Source organism: Zymoseptoria tritici, chromosome 2, assembly GCF_000219625.1.
Source record: "Zymoseptoria tritici IPO323 chromosome 2, whole genome shotgun sequence".
Lineage (NCBI taxonomy): Eukaryota > Fungi > Ascomycota > Dothideomycetes > Mycosphaerellales > Mycosphaerellaceae > Zymoseptoria > Zymoseptoria tritici.
The window spans coordinates 668,259-683,913 of record NC_018217.1 but is presented as its reverse complement, the minus strand read 5'-3'; the positions used below and the strand labels follow the sequence as shown (position 1 = coordinate 683,913).

At 49.2% G+C, this 15,655-nt stretch overlaps 5 protein-coding genes across 5 annotated transcripts; 2 read left to right on the top strand and 3 right to left on the bottom strand.

Moving 5' to 3' along the window:
* Positions 1–140: 140 nt before the first annotated feature.
* Positions 141–3,680, bottom strand: MYCGRDRAFT_107882 (uncharacterized protein; the record flags this gene model as incomplete). Its single annotated transcript, XM_003854737.1, has 1 exon — positions 141–3,680. One exon carries the CDS (start codon positions 3,678–3,680, stop codon positions 141–143), a length of 3,540 nt encoding a protein of 1,179 aa, XP_003854785.1.
* A 209-nt stretch (positions 3,681–3,889) lies between these two features.
* On the top strand, positions 3,890–4,672 carry MYCGRDRAFT_103070 (uncharacterized protein; the record flags this gene model as incomplete). Its single annotated transcript, XM_003855694.1, has 4 exons — positions 3,890–3,945; positions 4,005–4,081; positions 4,178–4,264; positions 4,318–4,672. The coding sequence occupies 4 exons, from the start codon at positions 3,910–3,912 to the stop codon at positions 4,361–4,363; spliced, it is 246 nt and encodes an 81-aa protein (XP_003855742.1).
* Positions 4,673–5,444: 772 nt separating this feature from the next.
* Positions 5,445–6,210, bottom strand: MYCGRDRAFT_90465 (uncharacterized protein; the record flags this gene model as incomplete). The annotated part of the gene is made up of 2 exons (XM_003854736.1): positions 5,445–6,096; positions 6,185–6,210. 2 exons carry the CDS (start codon positions 6,208–6,210, stop codon positions 5,445–5,447), a joined length of 678 nt encoding a protein of 225 aa, XP_003854784.1.
* Positions 6,211–6,806: 596 nt separating this feature from the next.
* Positions 6,807–7,379, bottom strand: MYCGRDRAFT_37176 (uncharacterized protein; the record flags this gene model as incomplete). Its single annotated transcript, XM_003854735.1, has 1 exon — positions 6,807–7,379. The coding sequence occupies one exon, from the start codon at positions 7,377–7,379 to the stop codon at positions 6,807–6,809; it is 573 nt and encodes a 190-aa protein (XP_003854783.1).
* Positions 7,380–7,589: 210 nt separating this feature from the next.
* MYCGRDRAFT_67881 (uncharacterized protein) lies at positions 7,590–8,423 on the top strand (the record flags this gene model as incomplete). The annotated part of the gene is made up of 3 exons (XM_003855695.1): positions 7,590–7,690; positions 7,749–8,147; positions 8,204–8,423. The coding sequence occupies 3 exons, from the start codon at positions 7,670–7,672 to the stop codon at positions 8,375–8,377; spliced, it is 594 nt and encodes a 197-aa protein (XP_003855743.1).
* Positions 8,424–15,655: the final 7,232 nt, after the last annotated feature.

Sequence of the window (15,655 nt, the reverse complement as noted above, 5' to 3'; positions counted from 1 at the left end):
ACGACATCACGATGAATTTTGCCGAAGCCAAATGACGAGTCGAGGTGAATGCAGTGATCACGGAGGACACAATGATATGCACGTCTACATTGCACAAATCCGTCATATTCATTCTGTACATGTGTACACTCTCACCTCATCTACGCCAGCTCCATTGCATCCCCAACCTCTTCTCTCCTTGTCCTTGGTTTGCGCCCATACAATCCAATAACAGCGGCAAACATGTCCGCCACGGGCGGCATCGCGGAACTCTGCCCAACATCGAAGATGCTCGCCAACTGCTCCGGTCGAACGACAGGACGATCATCCTCGCCTTCCTCGAACGCCAGACTTCCCAGCGCGCCTGTGAGCTCCGCGTCCTCTCCGTCCTTGCCCTGAATGAGCGCCAGAGTCTCCGCCGCGGTCGGCAGAGGTGTAAATGCACCCTCTGCAATAGTCGCAGCAGCAGGTGGCTGTACGGACTCGTCTTCAGCATCATGACCCAAGTTCTCCAACAGTCCACTCCGCACGCTGGTAACAGTCGAGTGCACTTTTCGAATCGTGCCATCCTCAAACAAGACCGTGTATCCCTTCACACCCTTCGCGGCCAGCAGAGCCACTGGCGTCTCTGAGAATTCCGCCATGAAGAGACTTTGCGGTCGGCGCGGTGAGTACACTTCCACTCGCGGCACACGCACATCCGTCTTGAACATTGGCGCAGTGCTGACGATGGCAAAAGTCTCATCCGCTTCGTTGACCGCCAGCATAGCATCTTGTTGATCGTCATCGTCGCCCATCAGGGCGATGGAGTAGTGATGGCTGTCATCCACGAGATTCCAGACTCGGACCGTGCCGACCGAAAGGGTGATGAAGTAGCGGTCAAGAAAACCGGTATCGATGAGTTCTTCGTCGGGCGCCACGAGGCCGGATTTGCTGGCGACGATGCTACCGGTGGAGGTGGAGATGAAGTGCAGGAGGGGATGCGAGGTGTCGCTGTTGGGGCCGGCGACTTGACCGCAGGCTACGAGGGAGCCGTCCGGTGAAAAGGAGAGGGTAGCCGCAAGGATCGACGGCGAGTTCTCCTTGTCGTCGACTGCGATGACGGCCAGACTCTCGGCTGTCACTTGCAGCTGCGACTTCGCAACCTCGTTTCCATTGGGCTGGCCGGCTGGTTCGGCAAGCGCATTGACGTCTTTGACGTCTTCATCCATCGCGTCGTCGTCTAATGGAGAGTCTGCGCGACCGGGGATCTCGGTAGGAATGTGCAAAGGTACACTGCGCTTGCACACCCACTCCACCAAGATCTCACCATTCTCGTCCTTCAGCGGCACACCATGGCGAGTACGGCTTCTCGGACGCCAGAGCTTCATGCAGCCATCCTCGCCCATCGTAGCGAACGTGTTCGAGGCAGGATCCGCCTTCAGCTGGAGTACACGACCTGCTCCAGCACCGAGATCTGCGTAAGCGGAGCGTGCATGCGGCGCATCGGCCCGTGTACTCAACGTCCAGATGGCATCCGCAGCGTTCCAGTGCCAGAATTTGAGATGCACTTCTCGTCGCTGTAGCTGTTGTTCTTTCACCTGCAGAGCGTCATAGTGGTCCAGATCGCAAGCTCCGGGCGCAAGGTCTGTGCCTGGCGGATACCAGTCGTCCACGGTCGCAAGCCAGTTACCATCAGCACTGATCGCGATGTGAGAGACATCTGGAGGCTCGATCGGCGTGTCCTCAGGGCCGAGGCTGAAGTCGGTGACGTTGTTTCGGGTCAGAGCCTGGCGCGTGATGTGGCGAGAATGGCGAGTGTCGAAAGTCTGCAAGAATGGTCTGGTCGTGATATCATCCGCGGATTTGGGCTGCGATGATGGGACTGTAAGCAGCAGCTGGTGTGGATTCTGAGGGTGCAGCAAAGCCGTAGTTCGTGGGAGGTCAATGTCTGCGTCCATGTTCTCCAATCGTGCGGGAAGCTGAAGTCCAGCGAAGTTCGCCACAGCCTTCAGCTCACTGGTGCTGATGACCATGATCGAGTTGTCGCCCATCTGAAGCGCATATTTGGTTCCGTTCGGACTGACCACGATACGCTCCACTTCAGCAGTGAGATGCGGCAAGAATTGCTTCTTACCAGTCTCCAATTGCCAAAGCACAAGAACCGTCTCCTTACCACCAGATATCAGGTAATTGCCATCGCGGGAGAACTTCACAGCAGACAATGGCTCGCGATGCCAGTGCAGGACGCGAGGTGCCGGGAAACTTGCCTTGTCGCTCCCGACGAGGAGCTCCGAGAACTGAGTGTATAGATGGATCTGGCCCTCGGCGTTGCCCACCGCTATTGCTACCTCCGATCGCTGATTCGACTGCTTGGAGGCAGTCTTGGAAGGCTGGGTGATCACTCGGGCGTCTACGCATGTGCTCGGCACGGTTGTAGGTATTTCAACAAAGACGTAATTGGAGTCCTCCCTCACGGCCTTTCGAGAACCCACGATGATGGCATCCTCGCTGAGACAGACGATAAAGGAGGCATTGTCCAGCACCTGTACGCTGCTGATGGGATGCTTCGTCTTGAACAGCGATTTCCTTTGCCCGACAAGAATGTAATCGCCCTTGGCTTGTGTGATGTAGAACAGTTCGGCACGGTCTCCGATCACCTTGGCGGTAGTCATCGCAATGGTTGTCTCCTGTCCTGGGAATGTTCCTTTGACAATTTCGGAGGTGATCCAGTTCCATTGTACCTTGGCACCGTTATCGTACGCTATGTCGACACATTCTTCGTCGCTGGGGCTGAGGGAGTAGCATAGAATGCTTCGACCGTCAGGAACTATGTGCGTGCGAATGACCAAAGAGGTGTCCAGCGAGAGCAGCTGCAATTCGCGTACTGTAGCAGCAATGAGGCACTCTTCCGATGTCTCGCTTCGCACGAAGATAGGGTCATGATTGAGGTAGCGACCGGCAGCAGGAGGCGACAGCCACCACCCGTTCTCGTTCGGCGCGGTCCTGGCTTCGTCTGGGCGCAACCCACTCACAACCTCTCTGTCGACTCGTCGTCTCTCTTTCTTCTCCAGTGCTCTTTGTTCCTTCTCTTTCGCCGGAAGTAGTGACACAGGTGCACTGACATGCGTACCGTCGGCCTTTGCCTTCTTCTTTGCGGATTTCTTGGACTTGCTCTTCGCAACATCGACCATTTCTGTGTCCGGATTTGCAGATTGTACTGACTGCCTCCTCTGCTTCTTCTTGTCCTTCTTCGACTGCCTGGCAGTCGTAGGAGCCTGCAATGCGGCTTGCTGGGTGTCCACCTTCTGCTTAGAAGTGCTGTCCGACCCATTCTCAGCGAGGCCTGTAGTAGCATGCCCATTCTTTGAAGCCCCATTCATCGCCTTATCAAGCTGCTCTTTGGCCAGTATTCCGCCATTCGGGACGTCTGCAGCTCCAGCGATTGAATTGGCGTCACTCGTTCGTGCTGTTTTCGCAGCCTTGCGCTCCTTGCGATCCAGTTCCGGCGAAGCCTTTGAATTGGAGACGGCATGTCGAGGATCTATCCTCGTCACGACGACTTTCGGGCTGGCAGACCTCTTGCTATTTCCATTGCTGGGGCCATTCGCTGTCTTGGTTGACTTTGACTTCGAGTCGGATGACTTTTGCCGTTTCGATGAAGTAGACCGTTCCAATTGATCCTGATCCAGCTTTCGCTTCCTCTCTGCGTCTGTAGCCATGGTATCTGACCTGTGAAAATGCAGAAATCGTTCGATGAATGTGATGATCGTTTCGTGAGATGCAGCTCTCATAAATTTCGCCGGGCCCAAGCTTGAAAAAGTTCTTGGAAGCGCGGAGAGCGGTCCGCGATTTGATCTTCACCATCGACGACCGCATCCATCTTCGCGATTCAACAACGACACTGCTGAACCAATCGAAATCTCGCCGCTCGAGACAAATACCGCCAACATGATCATTCCCATTCGCTGCTTCTCGTGCGGCAAGGTGCGTTTTGGAAGCGCGCAACGACAATGACCCGCCTGCTAATGCCGACACGCGAACAGGTCATCGCCGACCTTTATGAACGATACGTCGAGCTCATTGGAACAGTGAAAGAGGACGGAGAAGCTATGACCGACGGGTATGTCACGAAGCTACAATCAGAAAGATGCGAACTTTTCAGAGGAGTCGTGTATAGGCAATGGAGAGGCGGCTGCTGATATGCAATTTTCACCAGTGATGCGATGGACTCGTTAGGTCTGAACCGCTACTGCTGCCGTCGCATGATGCTCACCCACGTGGACCTCATCGAGAAGCTGCTGAGGTATGCCGTAATTACTGCAGGAGGCATGAGGAGGAGACTAACGGGCCACACAGATACAACCCGGCCGAGCGCGACATCATCAAGAACAACAGCAGATGAGATTTGAAGTCGTGAAAAGGCGATCGGCGATTTGAACACTTTCCAGCGAGGAGTTTGGGCGTTATTTGAGGGCGACAAGAACCGGCGTATTGGGCAGGAAAAGCAAACTGCAAACTGCAGCTGCCAGGATTGGCCAGTGGCAGAATCAGGACACGAAATTGACAATTTTGCGACCTTTCGCCTGTGTCCAGCTCCTCTTCGGACCGTTCGTGAACTCCATCAACCAATCCGAGCGGCCTGGACTGTGTCAGCAAACCGCAGGGACGAAAGAATGGAAAGCACGATGTTCCTTACCTTCACCTGTCGATTTCCTCTTAGCGAAGTCAGTTTGCGGTCTTCTGGTTTCCCTTCGGTCGGCTCGAAATGGATGTTGAGGGAGATGTTCATGTTTGCTGGTCTGGGGTGGTTCATGTATGGCGCAGTCGTTGCGATGGTGCCTTCATACAGTCGAGGTGCGAATGGTGCAGCTGTATTGGTGGAATGGTTCAGCAGGTGCGCGCGCCATCTTTGATCGTTGGCAGATGCGGCCGGGACATGATGCCTCCGTTCTCCTGCTCAACCTATCGAGCGGTCATAGTACGTCAATAACTGCACGCAAAGCTGAGTAAGATAGCTGGGTATTATGACCCGTACCGTTGAAGTCTACAGAGCCCTCTCGATGAATCTCTATCGCGCAGTGTCCACCGTGCGAAAAGTTCCCTTGTCTTGTGCGGAGCACGGAGCGCCATGTCGGCAGCAACGTTTTTATCCGGACTGGAACGGCGTGTTTGCAGCCACGGGATGTAATTTGGCATTCCATGGTTTGGGCCTCGTGTCAGCTGAAGCTTCGCAGCGCCGGAAAGACGAACTGTGGGAACGTGGAAGAAGCACGAGTGAGGCACGTGGCATTCAGTCTGGATTTCAGACCTCTCTCAATGTTCGTATCGCTATCGTGGATTAATCTATGCTCCCAGCACGCCGACTGTCAATAATGCAAATATGCCACCTGGGTATATCGCTATGCTCGTAATGTAGACTCTCCCAGAACACCTCGCTTCCCGTACGCAATCTAAATGCAACAATTCCTCAAGCCTCGCTCGTCCTACTGCTGGTGGTACACCATCTGTTTCACGCCCTTCAGGTGCCCTCTTCCAGCCCGGATAGCCTCGTCTGCAAGCTCACCCAGGGTGGACTTAGCACCGCAGGTGTCGATGATCTTGGACCCGCAGCAGTGGACTTCGACTGGGTGAAGTGGATCGTAGGGAACCAAGAGATTCCGCCATGAGTTCAGCTTCTCCACCGGATTGCTGCCGTCGAGCGTACTAGGGACTCGTGCCGACACAGTGCCAGAACCGGCAAGCTCCTCTGACCAGAAAAGGGAGACATTAAGATGCAGGATAACTGTCCCTTTCGGTCCGGAGCTTATCCGTAGGTTACACCAAAAAGGATAGATGATTTTCTCCAGCGAGTAGAAGAATTGTTGGTAGCGGGCGAGGCAAGCAGGTCGTGCTGCGTCTATTCCGTTTTGCAAGGTGGAGACTGCATCTGCCGGAAGAATTGGTGTCGGCATCGTTGCTAGTGACTGCCGCCGCCGCTCGAGATGCATTGCCCGTCTCAGCTGGGTCGAGCTCTTGATGACTGCGTCGAATGTGGAGGACACGCGCTGAACGACGAAAAGCTGTTTCCAGGAAGTATCGTCTGAGGAGCCGAGCTGAAGCAAGACGTTCTCCAGCAGTTCAGGAATGGCCAGCACTCTGTGGAGGATCAGCCTTTGCTCGTGCGAAGTGAACGGCCTTGTGAGGTTCTGCCATCGATGACGATCAGATCGATCACGGTACATACCTCTCAGTAGCAGAATACTCAGACATGTTGATGAGCGGTCGAGTGATTGTAGGTGGTTTGATCAGGTGTTGGATGTTGGATGTTGGATGTGTTGGTAGGAGTTGTAGGTAAAGTGATCGCGTTGCCACAGGTCATTCATATAAGGGCGGGAGATCAGCGTCCGATAGGAGGAAATCGTGGTACTCTAAAGTCGTGTTTTTAGCCAAAACTTCACTGGCGCAAAGTCAAACCAGAAAACTGGAGACATCTGAAGATCCAGGCGCGGCCAGTGAAAGTCGATTGGCAGCCATGTGCAATAGCGTGAGCGGTAGTCGTGTTCTGCCGACCCGGTAAGCACGAGCGGACGGTGTGATCGCCGAAAGAAGTGCCATTTTCCCTGGGCACTTCGAAAACCCTTCCCCAGTCGGCCGAAGTCCGTTGCTCGGCTTCGTAGAGCGGCGACTTTTATTATGGAGCCTCCGCTCTCGGTCGGAAATGTCGCTCTCTGTCTCCGAAATGCTGAAGTCAACGATATGTGCCGACCCGCATGCAAACATCTCATTTGTGTTGGAGTTGTGTTGCCACCTTTCCGCTCCATAGAATTCTCCACATGGGGCGGCTTCGTCACATGGATCCGCTCTTTTCACTTCAACACCGTGTTGGCACCTCTCGCAGCGAGGTATTCCTGCACCTGCGTCGTACTCAGGCCATTGACTACTGCATAGATCTCCGCGTTGTAGTAGTATAGTCCCGACTTGGGATCCTTATATTTTGCAGGCAATCCTGTAATGTCGCAGTACTTCTTCTTTGGCTTCAGACTGGGTGCGGCAGCGATGCTGGTATATGTCACACCAGAGAAGCCTCCATAACCAGCACTGATAGGTTGAGTAGCGATCCCGTTGTTCTGCTTCGCGTTCTTCTCCAGCACAGCTCTTCCAAGATCCTGGCTTGCCTTCTCGGGGTTGGGATTCAGCGAAGGTGTGTTGGTACCGTCGGTCGTAGGCAATGGTGTACTGGCTCCGGAGTTTTGCTGCGTATTGATGATGCTTTGCTGTGCGCGCTGTGCCTCCGACAAGATCTGTTTGAGGTTCTTGTTTCGACGCTGCGGCGGCTTCCAATTCGGGTTGCGGAACGGCTTGTGAATCTTGTGCATGTCGAGAGTATCGAGGAGTGCGGCGTGCGTCTCCTCGTTCGAGGCGGTGGTGATGGGAGCCATGGTGAGGGATTCAATGCCTTTGTAGATGCTGCGAAGTGCAAAGGAGTCGAAGTGCAGTCGTGAATGGGTACTTCGCAGGTACTTGATCTGATGATCTCCACGCCCATCGAAGCTCTCTCGTCTCAGCGCGTCACGCTTGGCACCCTCCCCTCGGTTTGGGATGTACGATCACAATCATCACATCCACCAACTCTGCTGCCAGGCAGCGACATTCCAACGAGCTAAATCGCAACAAGTACAGATATTCCACACTTGTTCCGCCTCCTCCGGACCTCCCAACGACCGCAATCATGAAGATCCTCTACATCGGAGTATGCGCGCCCGCCTCCGGCCCCATCACCAGCTGCACATCCCTAACATACGAAGTAGATCCTCAAGAACGAAGAGAAGCCCGCAGTCGAGCTATGTGCGGAGCGTGAGCTCTCCTCCTTCTCACGCTTCACGCGCGGCAGCGTCGGCGAGTTCATGTCCGTTTTCGCCAAAACCGTCGCCGAGCGGACGAAGCCCGGCCAGAGACAAGATGTCGAGGAGCAATCATACACCTTCCACGCATACGCACGCTCCGAAGGCGTTGCGGGCATAATAATCACGGATCACGAGTACCCCGGGATGGTCGCACATCAGCTGCTGAGCAAGATCATGGATGAGTTTCTGAGCCGGTACCCACGCAGTGCATGGGCGAATAGCAGCGCAGAGGTGCCTTTCCCACCCTTGAAGGAGTACATTACAAAATACCAAGATCCGCAGCAGGCGGACAGCATCATGAAGGTAGGACAAAGTTAGAGCAGGTCTAAGGGGGCATTATTTCTGACAGGTGACATCAGATCCAGAAGGAGCTCGACGAGACTAAGATCGTACTTCACAAGACCATCGAATCAGTGCTGGAACGTGGCGAGAAGATCGACAGCCTAGTCGCCAAGTCGGACGGCCTCAGTGCACAGAGCAAGATGTTTTACCAATCAGCCAAGAAGCAGAACAGCTGCTGCACGGTCATGTAAGACTCACGAAGCATCTACATGAGTCTGAAGCATTTGCAGGCGTTCGGGCAGGGCGGTATTGGGAGGGATTGGCAGAGAGATTGGTATATACCCATAGGGTACTTGTGATAGACTGACAAGCATGAAATATGGCCCCATTGAAGTGCCGTTGAGGGCCCGATAGCCTAAGGAGAATCGCCCGCTATACGAGAAGTTCCACAGAACGTGCTCTCCCTGATGCTGACATGAATTTTCAACGCAAACAATTACGCTTTGGTCGGTGGAGCGCCCTTCCCGGCCACAGGAACCAGATCGAAAGCTTTTGGCCCGTTCACAATCTTGTCAAAAGTTCCCTTCTTTACTGCATGCCAGTCGGTGGATCGCCCTCCCCGGCCACAGGAACCAGATCGAAAGCTTTTGGCCCGTTCACAATCTTGTCAAAAGTTCCCTTCTCGTCTGCATGCCAAGTCTGGGCTTTGCCGCTTCTGTTCGGATTCCCATTTATTAGCTATCGTCCTTATACTGAACGACACTAGCACTTACCCATCCTTAAAGTCCAGATCAACCCAAAGCCAAGCCAAGCCTTCTGTATCCATCGCGTCCGGCTCCTCGATAAGGACAAAGGCCTTTACTGCCTCGACGTCTTGTCCCGAGGACGTAATCTTGCACGCCAGGAATGATGGATCGTAGACACGTCGTTCTGGGTCGGAGCACTGCGCGCGAAACGCGATGGTGTACTATACGTAAGTTACTGCCACTACCTCTTAATTAGTAATTTGATAGTCACGTGCATAGCTTAAGTAACTTCACTCCCTTAATAAACGCTCCTATTGTCGCTATATATTACTACCTATTGTTAGCTAGCTACTAAGATTACGCTAAGAGCTAACAATTAGATATAAGTACGTATAATACTAATAAGGGCGTTTAGTAGGTTTAAATATCCCCTTCCGCGGTCGTTTCTCTCTCTCTCGAACATTAACATTACTACTACTACTACTAATCTCTACCGCTCTCGCTCTCGCTTACTATAGCCTTTACTACTTAGAACATACTATAAGGCGAAGCTATTAAGAAAGCTAGACTCGAAGCGTAGGGCTTACCGCTCGAGCGCGAAGATACACTAATACAAGATTTTAATAATGCTCTAACTCTAACACCGCCGCTATCTCCTTCGACTCTACCTAAAGAACTCCGAGCCTACTATATACCGACTATAATAGATTAATTCGCTCCGTAGTATATTAGCGTCTCTACTTAGAACGAAGCTATTACTAAAGCATAGTCGGTAGATGCTACTATACAGAAGAGCAGAAAGTAGACTCTTAACCGCTACAATTATATAGGTCGAGTATAGGAGACAGACGAAGGTAAGTTTAATCTAGGAGATCTCGGCATATCCTAGTACGATCTTAGCTAATTATCCCGTTTTAGGATTGCCGGCGTTTACCGAGTGTAGACTCTATAAGCGAGTAGGCTACGTATGTCGCGTATATAAGGACATTATAACGTATAAGACGACTTACGGATATTACTTTAGCCGTAGTAAGGCTAACTACGGTACTAGTAAGCTAGTTAATAAGGGAGTAGAGCCTACTATCGAGGATGCTACTAGCGGAGGAATAATAGCAGATATAGAGGTAAAGATAGTAGCAATAAAGGATAATATTAAGCTATTAACTAATGCGAATTTAGAGCTAGCGAGTAAGGGTAAGGCACTACTAAGTAAGATCGAACTCCTTAAAGCTAGCTATAGCGCTAAGATTAAGGGACTTACGAGTAAGATTAAACTCCTTAAAGATTAGTAGTTAGATTTAGTAGCGAGCTATAAGCTAAACTAAGAGGACTTAGTCGTAGCGAGAGATACGTTAGAGGAGAAAGATACTACGATTAAGCGGCGTTTAGCGAAGTTAGAGGGTAAATATGTAAGAAACGCACTAAGATATAGTAAGAGTCGCTCTCGAGCTACTAAATAATACCTAAGTTTCCTCTATATATACTTCTATTATGTCTGCTTCCTTTATATATACTACCCTTGCCGTATACTATACTAAGAAACGCTATAAGATAATACTAAAATTCGCTCTTAGCCCTCTTCTACGTTAGAATCCTCTTCCGACCGCTCCGCCGTAGACTATTGCTCTACTCTATAGACTCCTTAAGGACTAGCTTATTAACGACTAGCTTATTAACGACTAGCTTATTAACGACTAGCTTATTAACGACTAGCTTATTAACGACTAGCTTATTAACGACTAGCTTATCGACGACCGGCTCTACCTTAAAGCCCTTCTACTCCTATTTAAGAGGGATCTCCGGTAATTTAGAGCGTTCTTATAATAGCGTAAGGTTTAGAGTATATAATAGCTTACGTATACGCGATAGCTTACGTACCTTCTTTATCGATAGTGCCTTCGCTATTATATTAGCTACTCCGGAGGACGTTAAAGATGCTATAGTCTTAACTAGCGTATATACTAGTAGCTCCGTAGAGCTAGACTCGGCCGCCTTCTCCTTAGCCCTTCTTACGGCTACTACTCTAGCCTTAACAATTATATCCTATAAGCTAGAATCGGAGTTAACGTCGTCGTCGATAACAATTATAGAGTTGTTAAGTCTTACTAGTAAGGACGGCTAGAGCTCCGAGCTAGTAGTACGTTTACTAGGCCTCGAGGCACCGGTAGTAGGCTCTTCGATAGGCTTAGGCTTAAGGGACCTAGTAAGGGCTAATTTAAGAGCGAGATTAGGACTAAGAGACGTATCGTTACTACCGAGAGCGGCAAATGCCTCGATCTCCTACTATAGCTAGTTCTCGTCCGATAGCTTAGGCTTAGCCGGTTACTTAGCCGCCTTACCCTTAGAGGTAAGATCTGCGGTAAGAGCAGCGCTAGCGTTAGTCGTAGCGGCGAGCTCGTTAATAAATTTACCGCCGCTCTACTCCTTCTTCTTTATCTCTTATAGTAGCTTAAATAGCGGTATAGGCTTCTTTGTAACGAATAATCTAATACGCTACTCTAGCCGGTACTTAGATTTATTACTGACGAAGCCTCCGTAGATATTAAACTAGCTAAGCTCGTTAATAAGTAGCGTAACGTATATACTAGCCTTAACGAGCCTAACCGTAATATTAGGGAGGAAGGGCGCTAGCTACCGAAGGATGCTCGGCGATATAGTACTATTGTTACCTAGCCGAACAGGTTAATTCTTATTGTTATATTTAATTATAAGGAAGTAGTCGTAGTATCGAATACTAAGGCTACGGACTCGACGGCTAGTAGTATCGCTCTTATTAAGAAGCTAATTTAGTAGCTAGGATTTCCGCTCTTCTACTAAGATCCCCGCTAAGATAGCGCTTATCTTGTCGATAACGCCTTAGCCGGTCTACTCGAAGGCATCCTTCGGCTCGCTATATATATACACCGCCGGCTTACGAGTGTTTACGCTAACTATATATATTATATAGGCAATGCTAACTTCCTATAGAGTTTCGACTTACGGTCTACTACGTCGGTTGTTAGTTACGTTATTAGCTACGTTATTAGCCGCACCGGAGGATGCTAGATCGGTCTACTATATAGGCGGAGTTAGCGACGGAGCAGCGGTAGTAGCTTAAGCAACAGTAGTAGCTTAAGTAGCATAGTCGATTAACGGAGCGCGAGTACTAGCGTTAGTAGGGCGGGTAGACTTCTTAGAAGTACTCTAGCGAATTAGATTAGTACGACCGGACTATAGGACGCTATAGCTATAGTAGGCTCTAGTGCTAGGCTTACTTACCGGCGGTAGTGCGGCGTACGTAGCGGAAGCGCTCTTAGCGCGGCTCTCGGTAGATAGTAGATCGTAGCCGTAGTTGCCGTAGTTACTAGTAAGTTCGACGTAAGGAGCTCTACCGTCGGTGTAGAACTTAGTATAAGTAGGCATAATTAAAGGCTTCGTTTAGGGCTAGATACGTATATATTAGACTAATTGTTAGACTAATTATACGTAAATTAGAGGGTGTAGACAATGTTAAGGGTATAAAGGGTAAGGGTATAGAGGGTATAGAGGATAAGAAGGGCGAGGAGCTAATAGCTAGGAAGGATTAAGAGTAGAGTTTTTATTTAAGGGCCTATTATGCTAGGCTCTTAGTGCGCTCTACTTATATATCTTAGATAGGGAAGCTATTCTCCGCAAATACCTACCTTATACGATCCCTTAGCTATAGGCCTATACCTTAGGCCGACGTCTTAAACTCTACTAGCTTACTACCGGTAGCTAGATAAGTAGCGGCTATAGCGCGGACATAAAGATATACGACGACATAGAGCTTATTACTACTTATAGTCTTCTTACGACTATTTAGTTTAGTAGGGAATCTAGTAGCGGTAAGGCAAGCGTTAACCTATTATATAGTACTAGGCGGAAAGTATAAAACGAGGTCTATATATATTTAAATTAGCGAGCCGCCGGTGTTACCTAATAGGTTACATCTTAGGTAGATCTAAGTAGAGATCTCGGTAGATCGGTATCTTACTAAACTCGTCCTTCCGGTCGATTATTTCTTATATCTACGGATACGTAACGTTAAGGTCGATACTATACGGCTCGGTGCCCTTTAGCTCTAGATAGTCGTAGAGGATGTTCGGTATTCTATTAATATACTTAGGGATCTTAGGGTACTTACGAATGCAGTAGCGATTATAAGTAAGGACGAATATCTATACGGTATATCGGATAATAGGTAGGTAGATAGCGAGGAACGCTATGCGGTTAGCCTTTTAATCCTCGTTATATAGACGCTTGTTACGGAGCTTAATAAAGAAGTTACGCTATCTATTAAACGCCGCTGTTGCTCTAAGACCCTAGAAACGTTTAATAGTGTTGTTGCCCTTACTAGTTATATACTAGAAGCCCTTATTAAAGCGGAGTTAGTGCCCTTCTTAATGCTCGCGGAAGTACAAATAAGCGTTAGCTATTATCGGAGTTTCTACGCTATAGTTAGTACGTATAATCTATATATTAAGGTTAGCGACAGCGTCGAGAGATGCACTAAGAAGTGCACTAAGATTATAGCTTACCTACGGCGTCTTCCTAAGGGATTCGACTACACCGAGATACTAATAGAATACCGAGAACTTCGTCTTAGCTATAGTGCCGACGTACGCCTATATAATCTTATATAAATATACGTTAATATAGTAGTAGAACTATATACTAAACAGCTCTAGCTTATAGTATACATCTATAGACTATATATAATCCGGGCCCTTAGCCTTTAGAAGGTAAGAGCGGACCTTAACTCTCTTACTAATGCGACGTACTTCGAACGGCGCCGAGTTTATTCGGTAGGCGATGCTATAGATCCGGTTCCTATATATACGGATTAGTACCGAGAGCTTTACTAGGAGCCCGAGATCGCGAACCTTCTAATTAGTCTAAACTCCTTCTATATCTCCCTTACGAGACTACGGTATCCGTAATCTTCTAGCGCTCTACCCTTAATAACTCCGACTAATACGCTCTTAATAATCTTATTATATGTCGGCTAATTATCCTTAGGGATCCTACGGTAGAAACCTATACTCTTCCTTAATTAAACGAACTACTACTTCGAGAGCTTAAACCTATCTAGCTATAGGATCTTATAGTATATATTATCCTTCTTATCCGTTTCCTAGAATAGGTACTTAACCCTCGTACGTAGGCGCTCCTTATTATTCTTACCGAGATTAGGCCTCCGAGGCCTTATTATAATGCCCTAAGTTACTAGTTGTCGCCTTAAAGTTCTAAGGGATATATCTACCTACTTTTACTCTCTTAGCTATGCTCTTACAGCCTCGTAGCTTAGTCCTAAGACGTATAGTAGGACTTTAATCTCCTCGCGAAGGTAGTCGTAATTAGGCCGTAGGCGTAGTATAGCGGTAGGATTACGCTAAGATTACCGGCGAGCGCTAAGGGCGTATATTCGTATATTCGTAGAGGCGTATATTCGTAATAAGGGCGATAGCCTAAGGGCGATAGCCTAAGGGCAACGGATTCTATAGTAGACGACTCCTTAGCGATAGCGACGACGAGTATAACAACGGTATTACTAGTAGTAGCGTATATATTAATTAAGGGCTATATATAGCTAGATTATTAAAGGTCTAAACATCTAATTCGTAAAATAGAGGTAGTAGTAGTAACTTACGAATAGTACGCTATTACGCGGGTAGGATAGCGCCCTATACCTCTAAATTAATTATAACGTCGATTTCTCGATTTCTACGATTTTAGTATTTTCGTCGATAGGTAGATCTCTAGACTATTTGCTAAGGCCTATATATCTACTTCGATCGAGAGCGGCGTCCTATATTCCTCCTAAGATAAACTTCCTATTTAGGATTATAGAGAATGTTTCCTACTATCGCCGTCGTCGTCGGTAGAATCGCTCGGAAATATTATAGTATAGACTACGTATATTCTATACTAGGCTTTCGATGCGAGGAGAGACAGCAGTATAAATTATACCTAGGCGATACTATAAGATACGCGTACTCGGCGACGACAGTAACGATAAAAGTCTTACTTCTGCGTAAAAGGATCCGTTCGCAGGGGATTTTAGAAGGCGACGCACAGTTAGAACCATTTACTACTGCCTTAGAACCGACGTCTCGTATACCAAACGTCGCAAATCGGCGTTGTGATCAATCTGGAGATATAGTACACCATCCTAGGTCGGAATCGCCGGCGCTAGTAACGCCGAAGCTGTAGGAGCAGGGTGTAAACGGTGTGGTGCAGACGACATCGAAGTCTTCGATGTGCCAGACGGTAGTAGCAGCGCAAGCGATAGCCTGTGCGGCGGCGAGGAGGGAGGCGGCTTTGACGTGCATGGTAGGCGGTAGTGATAATCGGTCCTTGATGGGATCGTGAATATACGCTTGAATGTCCGAGTAACGGGATAGAGCTTTCCTTCGAAGAATGATCGTGGGGCGTACCCCTTTTGTATCCCAATCCCCACTCGTTCGACCGGATTATAGCGTACGAAGGCCTCCCCTGCGATGCGCCTTCTTATATTTAGCATTAAGGCTTCGTACTCGATCGTTCGACCGGGTCATGGGCCTCATAGCGTGCGAAGGTCTTCCCTAAGATGCGCCTTCTTATATTTTAGCATTACGGATTCGTACTCGATCGTTCGACCGGGTTATCCCTTTGCAAATTCGGCCGGTAGAAACAGGTACAGCATGTTGGCACATCGAAGCTGTACGATACGAAGTGTTGAAATCCTAGTTCCTGTTCCCTGTCCCGCGCTCCACCCTGCTCCCTCGATTCATGGTGTGGACT